The 16,773-nt window shown below is 35.6% G+C and overlaps 1 protein-coding gene across 3 annotated transcripts in view; it reads right to left on the bottom strand.

Moving 5' to 3' along the window:
* The window catches only part of SLC12A2 (solute carrier family 12 member 2), a 63,664-nt gene that overhangs the window by 18,154 nt on the left and 28,737 nt on the right, over window positions 1-16,773 (bottom strand). For all 3 annotated transcript variants that reach the window (XM_040540992.1, XM_040540993.1, XM_040540994.1), the window contains exons 7-15: window positions 16,226-16,334; window positions 15,598-15,725; window positions 15,420-15,504; window positions 11,261-11,415; window positions 6,157-6,264; window positions 5,143-5,266; window positions 3,661-3,762; window positions 2,209-2,364; window positions 1,041-1,140 (exon numbers count right to left, since the gene is read on the bottom strand). In XM_040540992.1, coding sequence (XP_040396926.1) covers window positions 1,041-1,140; window positions 2,209-2,364; window positions 3,661-3,762; window positions 5,143-5,266; window positions 6,157-6,264; window positions 11,261-11,415; window positions 15,420-15,504; window positions 15,598-15,725; window positions 16,226-16,334 — 1,067 coding nt within the window. The remainder of the gene's footprint in view (window positions 1-1,040; window positions 1,141-2,208; window positions 2,365-3,660; window positions 3,763-5,142; window positions 5,267-6,156; window positions 6,265-11,260; window positions 11,416-15,419; window positions 15,505-15,597; window positions 15,726-16,225; window positions 16,335-16,773) is intronic.

Here is a 16,773-nt window from a genome sequence, read left to right on the forward strand (position 1 = left end):
CAGCAGAGCATTCGCTTACTCCACTTACCCTGTCAGCACAGTTACACTTAGTAAGAATTTTCCTATGTCTGTTTCTTCATCTAAGTTTGCTATCCAAAACAGACTTGCATCTGACAGAAGTTTCAGCAGAGTTCAACACTGACTACAATAAAATATTGTAAATTACTTATGCCAGCCTTCAGATTTGCATTAAGCTTAAGAATTGCTGCTCTTGACAGCTAAGCAACCAACAAGTATCTGAAGTCATTGTTTTTTCCTAGTAAAAATGCAACTCAGTGTAATATAGGTAATAGTGTTTGTAAATAATCAGGAATTATAACGTCATGTAGGTCTTAGGATTTCAGATAAGAGCTGTTTCATAATTAGACAGAGTTTTGTAACTGGACTTTGAGGAAATAGTTTCAGTCACAGCATTTTCTAAATTTCTCTCTTGAAGCATATTTCATCTAGAATAGCCTACTCCAGAAAAGCAGCATGGATACTGCAGGATTGAAGTATTGCCTACTTCAGCAGGACCGTCCTAGGCAGCCATGCTGGATAACAAAAAAATCAGTTCTCTCCTTTCAGTTGTGTCAAACACTCATGTAGTCCATTTACCATTACAATGATAATAACCAAATGTTTAACGTGAAACAGCCTGTGCTGATGACATCCACAGTATACACATTTCAGGGATATTAGCTTAAACCAGCTTTAGCCTTATGCAGACCAAATGCTGGTTAGCTGTTTGGAGGTCATCTTCCAGTCCAGTTTCATCAGAAATGAATACAATTAACAGTTCATTCTGCCAGCCACAAAAACCATAACGCATGAATGACAAATAAGCATCATCCATCAACTTGCTTCTGAATTGCCTTCTTAATCTGAAATAAAATGCTAACATAGTTACATCCAGAGGATGTCCATGATCGTGAAATTCAAAGCTGTTAAAACCCACAGGAGGTAAACAGTCAATTTAATGAAAACTATGACAGTAAACACCGTGAGTCTATCCTACTGACTACACAACAAAATTGTTTGTCTTAATATTAAGACATTACCTGAAGTTTTTCACGTGATCTTCCACTCCAGATAGACGAATAGAATGCTGTAGTGCATTCAAATAAGTTAAAGCTTGTGTTGATGATCCCCAGTTCACATCTGTGAAATTTCAATATCTTAGTTGTTCAACATAGAACTACGTGATCACAAAACAGTTGTTGATACCAACTCAAAACACACAAGATTTAAACTCCATCTCAGTACATTCTACACTATTCTAGTCAACAAATCCTACAGTTAAATAGACAATTCCACTTGAAGATAAGACTTCTGTAGAAGTTTTAGCAAATAAGAGTTCATTTTATAATTAGGACGAAAAAATGATTTTTTTTCCCAATAATATGAAGATTGAATTCAAAGTTCAAAAGTAACACTTAGGGAGAAAATGTGATTAGTTATTTTACGTCACAGGAAAGGAGAAATTCACCTCAAAATATTTCCTAACCAAAGTCAAATACTTTTAATGAATAACTAGTGCAATAAAGACAAGGAAATGACCTCGATTAAGCAGTTCCTTATGAAAAATAAATCTAAAAGGAAACAAGAGTTCCAGTATCCTCTCTATTTGTTTCCATTTACTGTTGATAGCTACAATGAACTTGTCTTCCAAGTACTTAATCTTCACGGCCCAAGATTTAGGATTTTCCTTATAGTCAACTACATGAACACTTTGTGGCTCAGTTCTGCTCCATCTTTTACTTAAGATCATACAGTATTCTTAGAGGAAGGAAGAGCGTATAAATTGTTGTTCAAAGCTACAAGAATGGTTTACTGAAAAAACAAGTACTACTCAAATCCTTTTCCAAACAGGAATGGTAAAGTACCCCCTTTCACTTCCTGACAAAAACATGCTTTCTAGGTGCCTTCAGCACTGTAATCCATTTGTGTCTCTTCCTTTCATCTTTCTTCAAATGTTTATGTTTAGCAGCAACCATATTTGATAGAGAGGCATGTTGTTGAGGGGTGGGGGAAAGAGCAACAGCAGTGAATATACAGGTGTAATTACATTTCACTACAAATGAAAAGCTTGAAACAGAAGTCTGAACTGATCAGCATCAACGTTTTTTGTCCTGTCCATCCATCTATTCTGCCACCCTCCCTACCCCCAAAGGTCACTTCTTTCTACCTCTTCCTCCCATCAGAACCAAAAGCAGCCCCCATACATACCTGGCTTCTTGTACGTGACATAAATGTAGAGTCCAAGGACTATGACATACGTCAGAAGTGCTGCCCACCAATTAATGACGAACATCACAATGCAGCAGAGAATAGCTCCAACGAGAGAAATCCACATATTGTAGTATTTGAAAGCAGGGCGCCAACCTAGTCAAAATGTAGTTTGGAGGATAGGGAAGGTAAGAGTGGAAAAGAATTTAATCTTCAAGAGAAAAAAGGTGCTGTTCATCTTTTCCTTCCTGTGCTTTCAATCACATTTCATAGGCATGGCAATTCCAGTAACATATCAAATAAAGACTTTGACACATTTAAGCTTTTAATTTTCTAACACCTTTCAAATTCGTATCTTACATGCAACAGCTCTATGTTGCATATTTTGACCTCTAAAAGCTTTCTCAAAAGGAAAGTTTGAAGATGCTTGTGCCAGCATGTTTACTGAATCAGGCTAAAAGAATCTTTGCCAAGAACTTGACTGACAATTGATTTTTGCTTTCGAAGATAGCATAACACGAATCATCAGCAAGTGTCTCTCTCCCATAGTATTGTTTCTAGGTGTGTATTTTTATTATTTGCACGTGGCCAGAAATTTTCACGACACAAAAAGAACATCCAAGCAGAATCTAAGTATGTCAAAGTGCTGGACTGTCACCGCTTATTTTACATCCTTATTTGTCAATCCACACACCCACTTTACAAGTGTATTTTGCATAGAGTTGTTGGGTAGACAGACTTATGCACACACACTCAAAAAATAACAATACCTACTAAGGCAGTAACTAAGAAACTTTTAGGGGCATTTCAGCACAAACGCATGGCAGACCAAATCTAAGAAACGCAGTTTCTGCAAGTATTGTCATTTGGCTTAGTCCTACATCATAACTAGCCTCTCACACCAAGCAAGAGCTGTAAAAATATAGCAATACTACCTGCAATACCAAAAAAATGCAAAATACCATAAAAGTGCAAAGCCAAAAAAAATCAAGAAGTATGTCAATACCACTTTCTTCTGGGCTGGAAGGCTAAACATATTAGGAGAGAAACCCAAAGACAACAAAAGGGTGAGCCCTGAAGACCAGAAATTGAATTAGTAAGAAAGCTTTCTTAAGCAATAGTTCTTAAGGATAGGTAATAACAGAAGTGAGATACAACAGAGACAAATCATCAGACACCTATTTGAGAATCTCTGAATAAAAACTGAGTAATAATCTTTTCCCTCAGCAAAGATGACAGATATCTGTAGCTCTCAAGCTTTTCTGGATCATTCAATCCTCCAAATTTTGGAAGACTCAAGCATACACCATGTAAAGACTATACCTCAGATGCACCATGAAAGTCAAATAGACATTTAATTAAACCAGACTTTCATTTATATGAGTAGCTTTTAGATTTATTTCTGCATTTAGAAATTGGAAGCTTAATTCTCAACCCCAAAATGTTTCGTACCTGGAGATTTTGCGAGAGAAGCATGGAACACGGAGAAGTTAATCAAGGCATATGAAGCCAAGAAGAAATTAGAGATAATAGGTGCAATGACATTCAGTTCAGCTGTAAAACAAGAACAAAGCAGGCTGTTATGAAACAGATCATCCAATGACTTTGTACATTTCAAAGTCAATTCTGTTACAACCAATCTTTTTTTTAGGTTACCTAGGCAGAAGCAGTTTGTCCTTTCTATTCAACAAAGAGAGCTATTAACTTGCAGTCTCTTATTTACAGAGATATCTTCTGATAGTCAGGAAGTGCAACTCTGAGTTTAAAAAAAGTTAAACATTTTTCCATGCCATCTAGTATTCCAGGACTGCCTCTAAGCATTACGTACTTTCTCAAAATAATTCATTGAGACAATTCCTTTCCCACCATGATTTGATCAAACACTGCAGCAATATATTGGGTTCTTCAGAACCCCAGGAGTACTAGACCATTAATATAAATGCAGTATGTCTCTAGCTGAAGTCTCAGCTGTCAAATAACAAAGAATAAGACTATAATGAAACTAAGAGACACTCATCTATGGTGAATGGTAAGAGCAAAGTTAGTGTGAGCCAATGCAACAAATATGTTCATCTGTCTGCCACTAAAAGTTGAATTGATGGTACTATTAATGCATTATAATGTATCAATACCATTGCAACAGTGATGAATACTCTCATTAGCGAAAGAGATAGAAGAGCTTGACACTTCTTTTTCCATTAAGAGGTATAGTGTAAAACATTCATATGCACTCTCACCATCAAATAACTGCAATCAAAATGCAGAACTTGCCATGTTAATCTGCAAGTTTTCATTTGTTATAATCAGGTTTCCAGTCAGCATGCTGTAGTTGAGACAGCATGACTGTACCTCCTCTAAGCAGAGACAGGGAAGGATAAAACAAAATCAGGAAGAGTTTAACAGCACTAGCACAGATCACATGGGTGGACACAGCACAATTAGTTCACTATCCACGTAGAACACATGTAATCCTAGCTAGACAATCTTTATCTTTGCCAACAGCAGTGTGAGCAATCATCTCTACTGTTTGTAGCATAACAGAAGAACATACTCTAACAAGTTCTGTTCATTAAGTGTGCCATTTACTGAAGCTGTTCGTAATTATGAAAGTTCATTTCAGATTTTTAATCTTTATAGCTTATTGCATCTCTACCTCAAGCAAAATATATTTTTTCATTCATTGACAGTATCTAAAAACAGATACCTGAAGTGATTAGCAAAAGTGTAGTATTCCTACTGTTCAGATTTATTCTAGCTCTATACAGAGATGTATCTAGGAGACAGAAGAAAATCCTCAAACTAAACAAATTTAGAATGCTCACATAGAAACAAGCAGTGCATTAGACCTCAAGGACATTGTCAAGTCATGAGATAGAATAGAATGCTTCATGAAGGACAAGAGGATATCGAGATTTATTATAATTTCAAACTAACCAATTAGTATGAATCCAAGAGCAATTAAAAATGTTAGAAGATATCCTCTCAGTGGTTCATTGTTCTTCCCATAGCCTTTAGCAAACATCTGAAATCCTGGATAGATGTTGTCCTTGCACAAAGCCTAAGAAAAATAAAATCCAAGAGTCAGCATCTATACTTTGTTCAAAATGTATCCTCATTTATGTTTGCTAATGCTGTCTATTTACTGCACATATTCCCTTCCTAAAAGAAGGAATGTTTGTAGCTAACGTACTAACTTCATTTGGAATTGCCTTTGTATTTTGCATTTCCAGTATTCTGTCCTTCAGTGATTCCTATCTGTAAGAACGAGCTCTGCTCTTCTCTAAGTGGTTGACTACTGTGCTTTACTGGAGTCTTACAATCAGAGTTGCTTTTTAGAGACAAAAAATGTTTCCTCAGAAAGTGAAAAGTTTGCCCAGTGTTTACACCAGTTTTCTGCATTGACACTTGCGTTTATATTCTGCAAACTCCCTTCTGTGTTGAACTCTATACTGAACTTTTGAGGAAGAATGCCCATTAGCAAACAGTGAAGTTTTACTGAATTAGAAAGACCTTACAGGACAAGCAATGAGATTAAAGAGTTAAAAAGGTAAAGCAAAATTCATTCAGAAGTGGCAAAATTCATTCAGAAATGGCAACAAAAATCAATGTAAAGTGATTCACACAAGAACTGGTTCACAGTCATACTATTTTGATTAAGTATTCTGTGCAGATGAATATTCAGCAGCTACAGGTACTAATTTATGCTATCTTCTGATTACTTTGAGAAATTAACTTATCTATTATTGTTGCATATGCTCCATTTGTACTTCATTTTAATGCTTCCTAGTGGCAAGGCAAAGCAATTTCCTGAATGTCTAGATGCTATGTTTTCCTCACTCTTCATAGCAGAAAGCAGGACAGCAGAAAATCTGGCTGCCACTTAAGTTCTGTTTCAAAGTTTATTTGGAATAATTCTTTAAGAGATTATGGGTTTGCTTCCATACGTACCTGGAAGATCTTAGGTGCACTCACAAGAGATGCTAATGCAGATGACAAAGTGGCTGAAAAAATACCTGCAGAAATCAGTGGTGCAAATCCTGACACCATGCTCATTACCTGCAAACAGAACATTTTTTTTTTTAAAACAAAGTGGAAAAGTGTACTATACAGATGGATGACAATATTCACTACATAAAGAGAAAAATAAAATACTTCTTACTCCACTCAAAAGCCATTAAGTATCATGCATTCATAGCAATGAATGAACTAGGGGAAAGTCAGGACACAAACAGATCCTAGTTTCAGAACAAGAGAAAGTGGCTTATCACACAGTACGTAGTACAACCACATAAAATAATTGATGGTGGAAGTCTCCATGACCTCATAAAAGGACTGTAAAGTAAGTCATGGAAGAAAAGACACATTGGAAATAGTTACATTATTTGACTAACGTATCACTGAATAACATGGCTGCAGAAAGCCGAGGTGACAAAATGACAAAGCAGCTGAAGTTGAACAACTTGGGAAAATTTATCTTGTCTTTTTCAACATCTCTACCATTCTAAGTTGGGCTTGTTTCCCATACAAAACCACAACAACAGGACAAGTTGGCTTCCAACAGGACAAGTTGACTTCCAATCTCCCCAAGATCACATCCTTGGACAATTCTGTAACCTCAGTGTGTGAAATGCAATATGCAGTTCTTGGCAGACTGGATGACTAACAAAAAGCAAGGGATGCTCAGTAAGCTAAATATGAAGGAAAAATGTTGGTATGATAAGATCTCAAATTAAAACCAAGGCAGCTTCTAATTGTCATACACCCTAAAAACCCTTGTCTGCCATTCTGCTCTATTCCCCTACCATAGCTGCATATGGCTTTTCATGCAGCAAGTCAATTAAGATATAGAACCACGTATTTAATAACAGTCATGGTTTAATAGAATATACATGTTCAAATGAGGTTTTGCATCATTTACACTAAAGAGGTAATTCATTCATTCTGGCAACCTTGTCTACAATACAAGGATTGGGGCTGTAGAAGCAGGAAGCGTATCGTGCAGAAGTGTCCATTTTTTATTTTTTTTTTTTTACATCACTGCCATTTGAAATTGTAAAATCCAGCTGTCTAAAGCAATCTTAGTAAGAAAGATGTGCTCCCAAAAACAATATACAGGGGGCTTATGATGTTTTATTCATATACCTAGTGCTAAACTAATGATAAAAATTTAGGATTTTTCTCTATATCAGATCAAAGACTGCTGGGTCTCTCAAACAGAATTAAATCTCTAGATTGCATCAGGTTTCATACATCAGGTTTTCTACAAAAACAGAAATGAAAATTACAGACACACAAGACGAGAATGAAGCAGCTGTCATAGTTGGTATCGTTAAGAATGAGGGGTGGGATTTCCTGAAGTATATCTTAAGTTTACAACAAAATAGGTTATGGTAGGACAGGCTTTTATTCATACATGAACAAAACTAATGATACACATTAGTTAAGCATATCAGGAATATGTTCATACTCCTAATACTTCCTTAATGTTTTCCCTTGAGTTAACTCCGTACTTTCACACTTGCTTACACAAGATTAAGCTATCCCTCTTATGTCCAGGATTAGGTTAGTTTTACAATAAACAAGAAATCACAGCTGTAAATGCCAGACTGTAATAACACTATACTGTACATTCTTAAATTCTCTTCTGGAAATAAGTTATTTACTGATGAATTTATTTTTTGAAAAAAATCTATGCTTCGACAACATAATAAACAAACAAAATAATCTTTGTAGAAACAGCATGACAGTTTTCTTTGTTGCAATGGTCGCTTGATCAATCTTTCATCTTCCCTGGAAGGACTTCTTATAGACAGAATATGTTTACAAGTCACCCTTACTTTTCTTCCCAGGTAATTTAAAACATTTCTCTTCCTAGGCCTTCACTCTACTACATTTGCTTTGAGAGTTTGCAACTTAGTCCTTACCTACTCCAATTTTATATTCTTTCCAGGTGCTCTTCATTGCCTCTGTTTATTTACACTATTTTTGAATCTGTTTTATAAATTTGAAAGAAATCCAAGATATATGCAGACTGTGTTTGTCCATTTTAAAAGCTAGCAAGTTACAGCTTAGGTTACAAGAGTAAGAGACATTAAGAAACTTCTAAACTGGGGAGGGAGTAAAGAGGAACCAGTTCCAGCTGAACCAGTATGCTAGTGTTAAGAAAACCCACACAATATACAGACTATAATCTAAAAGTCAGGACCACAAAACCAAAGAGCCCACATACGCAGTTGCTGTAGCAGTGAAATCTTCATCCCTGAAAGAACACACAGAATTGGAAGTACAGACATCCAGTAAGAACTGCCCTATTTCAATTGGTGCTGTGAGAAATACATTGTTACGGCTGCTAAAGGACTCGTTAAGTTTGCTTGGCGTTTCCTCTTTAGACAGTTTCTTACTGAAAGATTTGGCATATTGAAATATTCTATTTTGACTACAATTTCAGTTCTTCGGTCCAACCATTGTGGAGCAGAAAAAATGCCAAATAAATACAAACTCCAATAAAGATAATTTTAAAGTTAACTCTTCAAAATTAATTTGCAGAAAGTGCTATTCAACCCGTTTCTTTCAACTATTTTGTGTTTTACAGCCTCCTTCCTTTACAGGAAAAAGGTTTTAGCAGAAATTTTACGCTGTTTCTGAAATGGAGTACTTCCATTCATGCTACTTCACATTTTCATCTAAAGTTAAACATTTTTATAAAAATAATTTCTGTATACATCAAAGCGAATAGGTGAACAAATTCTGCATTTAAACTACCCCAAATTGTAATTTATTTTAAGTGAGTTCCAGACTGAGGCTACAGAGAAAACAAGTTCCCAAAGTTACTTGCCTACCAGGTGACAGCCCTTTTGATGCTGAGCAGAAAGCTGTCTAAAGCCTGTGAGGGCCTACATATACTTCATTTGCATTGACTGTAACAGAAACTCAAGATGGCCCAAGCATCTGATTCTAAGCCTCTCACCATCAGTTTTCATTTAAGTTTTGGTTATTGGTTTTTGTATTGGTTAACCATCCTGTGAGTTACCCATTTTCTGTCCAAACATATTCAAAACCCAAGCTAAGCACTAACTTCAGATTAATTCTTTGCTGAAAGAACAGAATGCTGGATAAAGTGTAAGAGAAGTGATATAAAATATCACTCATTTTTCATGCAGCTGGGCACAAGAGTAAGTTGGCACTTTCAGACTTACGACTTGCAAACTCAGAAGTCATAGGAAATACGACTCACTTGTATATGAAATATGTTTGCTCACTTTAGAGATAAGTTTGTGAAGTATATGTTCTCAGTTATTTATCACGCAGGAAGAAGTTTTTTGTATGAAGAGCTTGGGAGGTATTTAAGCGTGGCTCCCCAGACCCCAACTGTCACATGCACAGAAAAACAGTCTCTATTTACACCTATTACTCAGAAATACTAAATTGAGGGAAGTTCAGTTAGAATGTGTACAAATTTCTTTTTAACTAGACAGAGGTCCTAATTTCTCTGAAGGTACACACTCTTATTCAATTTCTTTTGCAGAGAGAAAGAGCAGAAGCATAAGAGGAGAAGACAGCCAGTGGAAGTCCAGCTAGCTACCAGAAGAACAATGTCCCACCAAAAGGGTGGTCAACACTGCAGCAGGTTGCCCAGAGCTGCTGTGCAGCCTCCAATAAGTTTTCAAAACCCAACACAAGGGGAGGCATAAAGGGCACTGCATTCTCTCTGTAGGCCCAGGCCTTGAAACTCATCCTATTCAGAACCTACATTTTTTTTCCCCCCCAGAAACAAGTAAGACTAGTGTGGAACACAAAAGTACTCTTTGGACAAAAATGATGACAAACTAGAAGACTAGTGACTTACTAGAAGTGCTAGCAACTTATGAGAAGTAACTTTATTGAAGTTATGACTTGAAGAAAGTTACGATCAGAGGAAGCCAGGTCTTTGAATCACACCTAGTTGGAATGATCAACAAGGATTATCAAGTCCTGTTCTACACTATTCTCAGCTGTACACTGATAATATAGTGGGATACCAGCTTCTTTCAAGCTGGAACAAATGAGGAAACTCAGATTTTGCAAAATAATGATTCTCATAACAGCAGTTCCAAACTGTTTCCAATATATGTTTTTTCTAAACCAGAACTACGCAACACCATACCGATACATAAATACTTCACTAAAAAATGTATTTTGCTCTGATAAAATGGTATGCATTAAACATTACTTTGGCACATGCAAATTGTAATTAGTTTTTCAACACAGCCTTGCAGGAAGGACAACAATCTTAGTTGCATGTAATTATATGTACTTTTGACCAAAACACACATGCCATTGAAACAGACATGCTTTCCATCAGCAGATTTCCAATTAATCTCAAGCCCACCTTTTGTGGGCGTATCACAAAAAATTAGGGCAGAGAGACTACCATAAGGAAAGTTTAAGTCAAGTGGCAATTAGTATGTTTTCCTTGGTTTCTTTCAAACCCTTAATAATAGCGAACTCGTGAACCCTTAATAGTTCACGAGTACCTGTAAGACTATAAACAACCCTATGATTTTTAAATATGATAACATTAGATTTTATGAAGCCTCACAACATTCTTACCATTATATATGATATGGTAAGTATGGCAAGTATAACATCAACATTTTCCAAAAATATGGTTGTTAAGAAACTTAAGAAACAAAGTTACTGAAAGAGACCACCTATGACTTCTATGAACACTTCTGTGACTTCTATTTAACACTGAGTACATCTATCCGCATCCAGTACATCTGTCCACATCCATGAAGAATAGCATTCAGGTATCTAAATAGAGCAGGCTGCAGTCCCAAAACATAACCTACAGGGTTTATCTGGGAACAGAGTGAGTATTTATAAACACTTGTATATAAACACCCCAAAACTTAAATTACCTTGCCCTTGATACTAGATAGAGTGTACCACTTAAATATAAAGTTATGTGGAACAGTTATGTAAGTAAGAATTTTTAGTGTATGATTTTCTCCTCAATAAGCAATTAAAAATCAAAAAATCCAATGAAGAGATTTAAGAGAAAGTTTCATACCTGGAAATTGTTCATCAGCCCATACTGACACCCTGCCCCTGCCTGACAGGATGAGAAATCATAGTTTAACTTGCAAGCTGCAGTAGTGCAATTCGTCAGCTCAGTGATAATGGTGTTATTAACATTCCCTGTGGCATCTCGAACAACACAGGAACCTAGAGTGGACCCAAAAGCAAAAATAATCAGACTAAACCTGAATTTAGAGATGTGTCAAGCTCAACTTCCTTTTTAAGTATATTCTTTCAGATGAAAATTAAATACAGCATTTACAGTTTTAATACATCTCAGATTTAAGCACATGTTCACTATGAAGAATAAAAACAAGCTAACTAGCTGTTTACTTACCTGAGAAGTTCTTAAGCTTTAGAAAAAAAGAGTTTAACAAGGAACACTTTAACACAGAGGAAAGCTACATCAACTGAACTGATGAAGTTTAAATGCAAAATTTTAACTCAACACATTCCTTTGAATCATGAGTTTCCCCATAACTTTGTATTTGTAATTAGCATTGTTTACTAACTTTTATCACTTGAGTTTGTGGTGTTTTTTTTTTTTTTCAATCTTCCTAGAGGAATGAAGTTTCGTATTTGTATGCACAAATATATGCGGACAGGTATACATGGCATTGCAGCTTTATCTTTCCTAGAAACTCAGCTGCGACAATCTCCACAGTAGAAGTTGTTCAGATGTAATGACCAAAAAGGCTGGTCTCTTTGCTAACAGGTAAATCACACAAGAAAGTTAATGTTCTTAGATTATTTTGTAAGTAGTAGTCTTGGAATTTTCCCCTTACCCTCCACTCTGAGATACTAAGATCTATAAGATGACTTACGTTATAAAGTTTTACAGACATGCTTCAGTTTTTAGATCGTACTATTACATATTCCCCATGGAAGCACGTTCTTGCAGAACACTTTCAGAAGTTTTAATCTCCTTGTAACATACAGATTTCTGTTTTTCTAGGCATACAAACAGGCTGCACAGCTCAGTCAACATGTCCCAGCCATTCAAAAAAAAAATGAAGTGCTTATCATGAAAGCCTTTCAAGCCCATTTCTGATACTACCCACATCCTACGTAACTGTGGTATTTTAAAAGTTGGTGTCTTGGTGAAATACTTAACCACAGCCCCATAGCTACCACATTTTTTGTAATTAAGTCCTATCACAAACTGCTATCTTCAATTGTCTACGATTATATGCTGTTTCACTGCTTAAGAAAACTGTAGTCACAGCATTTCAGCCTTTAAACACTAAGAATGCTCATCTGATTAACAAGATGTTCTGTTTTGCTCTTTTAGAAGTGTAGAACAGACTTACCATTATTTAAATACCTCAACTGTTAAAACAGCATTAAGTCTTTTGGACAATATTTCAAGGAAGTAAATACAGAATGGGGAAGAGAAGGAACCCTACAGAGCAAAAAGGCTGAGAGAAATCCCTTAATCTGGTCTTCTAGGAATTTAAACAACAAGGAGGTCCTGGGAAAAGAAGCATGTGACTACTGATAACTCCAATGACTTACTTGAAGAATAGCAATAAAAAGTAGGGCACAGATATGAAACAAGATTAAGTTTCTCAAATGAGAGTGCCTGTTATCTAAATTAATTTCTCTCTGCCTATTGAGAAAATAAATTCTTAAATATCTGTACCATATTGCTGCCAAACCTTTAGAACTTCAGTAATACTCTAGAATACCTAGTCCTGGTAGGTGGATGTTACTCATTGCTTCCAGTTATTATTTTCAGATGCTTAATAAGCCCATTTGATTAAATTTCAACAGGTGTTTCCTACACCAATTACTTCTCCTATGCTTTTCTTTTTTTTATTGGTATGTGGAAGGGTTGGGTTTTTGTTTTGTTTTAATTGAGATTAAAAGATCAGTATGAGACAAAGCTGGCTGGCAGCTCTTTCACACAGGGATTCAAAGTACAATGGAAAGGTTCAACAGCACTATGAGCAAACGTGATGTGAGCCTTACTACAAGAGAAAGTAGGACAGATGCCAGCTGGGCAAGCTGCATTCTCAGCAGAAGATACTTAAGTATAAGTAACGGTTCAGACATCTTAATTCAGACATTAACCCTCATTCAGAAATGTTTTATTTATGATAGATTCTGGCAGCATTTTCACTAAGATCCTGCAACTTTTCTTTTTTGTAAGAATAGGATAAAAGGATTTTGTCTTTTTATAAGCTTTTAGAGGCACATTCCTGCCAAAGTAAAATGAAGTTGTCATTCCATAAGCCCAAGAAAGTTAACAGGCCATCTGTATCAAGTTCTCTCCTAACTTCATGTAGCTCCTTAGCACTTCAGACTGCAAATAAGTGGGCTTCTTAGCTTCTCTGGTACTATGAATGGCTACTCATTAAATTAGTTTTATTTCCTTGTGTATGGAAACCCTACTCAGAAGGTTGTTTGTTTTTTTTTTTTTAAACTGGAGCTTCTGTTTTTAATGTAAATAAGTTACAGTCTAAATGTTTTTGTTTAATTTTTCTCTTTCAGGAATTCCCATCGAGAAGTCGCTTATGCAACCTTAATCCTGCTACCTGCACACCTGCATTATTCCCTTGTCAAAGCATGAAACCACACACTTTTCCCTCGCTACTGCTATCTTGTTTTTAAATAGGCTGCCTAACTCTCTAGTATAAGTTTTCCCCTACTAAGCCCTCTCTAGCCAGTGTCTTAAGCTTCTTGCTTACTACAGAACATATAAATACTACACTACATTCAAAATATCTTCTTCCTCTTCAGACATCACTACTCTGTTACATTTACTAGCCTCTTCAAAGTTTTAATGACTTTCTCATCACTACACTTGGAAGTAGGGAATAGTCTGCAGGGGGAGGAACAAGAGTATTTCCATTTGCCTGATTCCTGATCCAAAGCTTCAAAAAGACTAGACTTCACTCATTTCATAATCTTTATCTTCTGCAATCACACTGGCCTTTAATTACCAGAATTCTAATTTGAAGTTATAAGCAACAACTAGGGCACAGCATTTCTGATGCAAACGATTTCATGTTCAGTTAGTTCTGTAAAGTGTTCTTTTCGTAATATGAAAATTGAAGTTTTTCATGTCTGAAAGATGATCAAAGTATTATATTAACAAATTAATATTAATAAGTATTTTACTCTCATGTGGTTTCAAGTTCTAAAGTATTCAGATTTGGTAGCAGGAGCCTGTGGTCAATCTAATTAGAAAATAATGTAGATCATTATGTTGCATAGGGCTCAATTGCTACAGAGCAAGTATTTGGCAGAGCTACAGTACAACATTAGCCAACAGAGGCAGACTGGCAAGATTAGTATCTTTGGAAAGGAAATATCATTAGCGGTAAGATCAATGGTACTTTTATAAATGTCAATTTCATTCAAAAAGCAGTGTAGCTAAGATAAAACAAGGTCTTTCATATAAGAAAACTGATTAGCACTGCCAAAAACTGATTTGTCTGACATGTATAAAAATATTTCCAATTATAGGCAAGAAATATTAGAGACATGCTTATATTCTTAAGATTACTATAATAAATGATGGATCAGGAAAAACCTGCATGACCATTGAAGCCCTGGAGCAGAACAGACAGAACATCCAACACCAAGGCAAGTTCTACTGAGAATATTCAGACTACTGTGGCGAAGGGAAGAAAGCCTCAGAAGGGAAGTTATAGAGTACTCAGACCAATCTAGGATTGTTTCTCCTCCCTACTTGCTCTTCTCAGTCTTCTGGGGATTTACTGCTCATTCAGCCTCTCCAAGGAGCTGTGTAATCTTCCCATGATTTATTCTGATAAAGTAGCTGACTACCATCATCTTCAGATCAAAAGATGTTTGTTCAGTGAGTATTTCCTGAAAATACACCTTTCTAATCCAAGGATCATCATCCCATTGCTGAATTCTAAACATATGAATTTAAGTTCCTGCAACAAATTAGTAAGTATCTGTGTGAAGTCTGTCATCTTTAGTCTGCTGTTCTCCTAAGACTAGTGACTGCTTCACTCATTTTAGAAGATAAGCACAGCTGAAAATTCAATCTCCAACAGTAAAAAATTAGACAGTTCCAACTGTTCCTCTCCCATGCATGAAAGAAACTGTACTACAAACTGTATCAAAACACGCTCAAAGAATGTGAAAGGATAAAGTTAAAAATATTTACTACTTACCTACAGATACTGCAATTCCCATGTAAACCAACGTGGTAATTAAGATGGCCAACAGTGTTCCTTTAGGTATGGCTGACTGAGGATCCTGAAACAAAAATTTCAGCAGTCATGACAGAGATAGACATACATTCATTGGTTGTCAGAAAAAAAGTGTTTAGTTTGCTAGTTTACTACTCACCGCAAGATCACCTGAGATATTTGCTCCAGCAAGTATTCCAGTTGCAGCAGGGAAGAAAATAGCAAATACAGAGAAGAAAGTTTCCTCCTTTCGGAAATCTGGTCCAAAATTCTCCATAAATATTTCAGCTGTAGAAAAAGATTTATTTATGTCTGCCAATGCTGATATAGAAACTACAGTATTAGTCAATTCTAGACATTAATAGCTCTGTGAAAAACCTAAAAATCACAACATTTAACCTATTTAACAAAAATCAACTGTAGAACATTTTAAGATAGAAAAGCCCTAATTTATCAAAATAAAAGTCACAGTAAACTTAAATAGCCTTTAAAACCAGAAGTACTTATATTCTCCTCCAGCTTTTAAAAATAGTACAACTACAATATTTAGTAATTTTTATAATATGGTATTATAATAATTTAGTATAATCAATATTAAGCAGGCAGAACCAATTCTGTGCCTTAAAACTTCAATGGAATAAAACAGCAGGAGTTTGAAAGAATCACAGAAAATAATCTCTGCAGTTAAATAGGACTAAACTATTTTAGATGTTCACTCAATTATGACAGCAAGCCTCCACATTGCAAAGATATTAACTGTTAATAAGGTATTAACTGTTCCAGCATACCTTTATAACCAAAGAAACCTTTAGCCTTCTTGCTGTCCAAAGGAATAAATGTTCCAATAACAAAGTCTCCAATAGCAAGTACAAGGATCACCAATAAGACTATCTGTGCCTGAAATAGAAATATTAGCGTTACAGTCAGAAAGAACTTGCATTTCAGTTTTTAAGTCTCCATGTTATGAATGTGTTCTAAAATGTAAATACTGACTTTATTTCAAATTCAGCTTGGTATTCTAATTTCCCCACCCCCCACCCCAAATTAAAACATGATTGAGAGAACATGTATCAGTATTTCCAAGAAAGAAGTATGAATAATTTGAAAATGGAAAGTATTTTTGTATTATTATTACCATACCCATCAAAAAATTATTCCTCTAAAGACAAAGTACTTAAAAGACCTATTTTTTCCCATAAACCTTCCAGAAGGAAAGGATTTGAGTAGATTGAATAAACTGACAGGAAAAGAATGCACACAAATGCCAGGACTATTAACTATAATTACAATACACGTTATATGTGTATTATACATTACTATGTTGTATTTAGTGAGA

The sequence above is a fragment of the Cygnus olor genome, chromosome Z, assembly GCF_009769625.2.
Source record: "Cygnus olor isolate bCygOlo1 chromosome Z, bCygOlo1.pri.v2, whole genome shotgun sequence".
NCBI lineage: Eukaryota > Metazoa > Chordata > Aves > Anseriformes > Anatidae > Cygnus > Cygnus olor.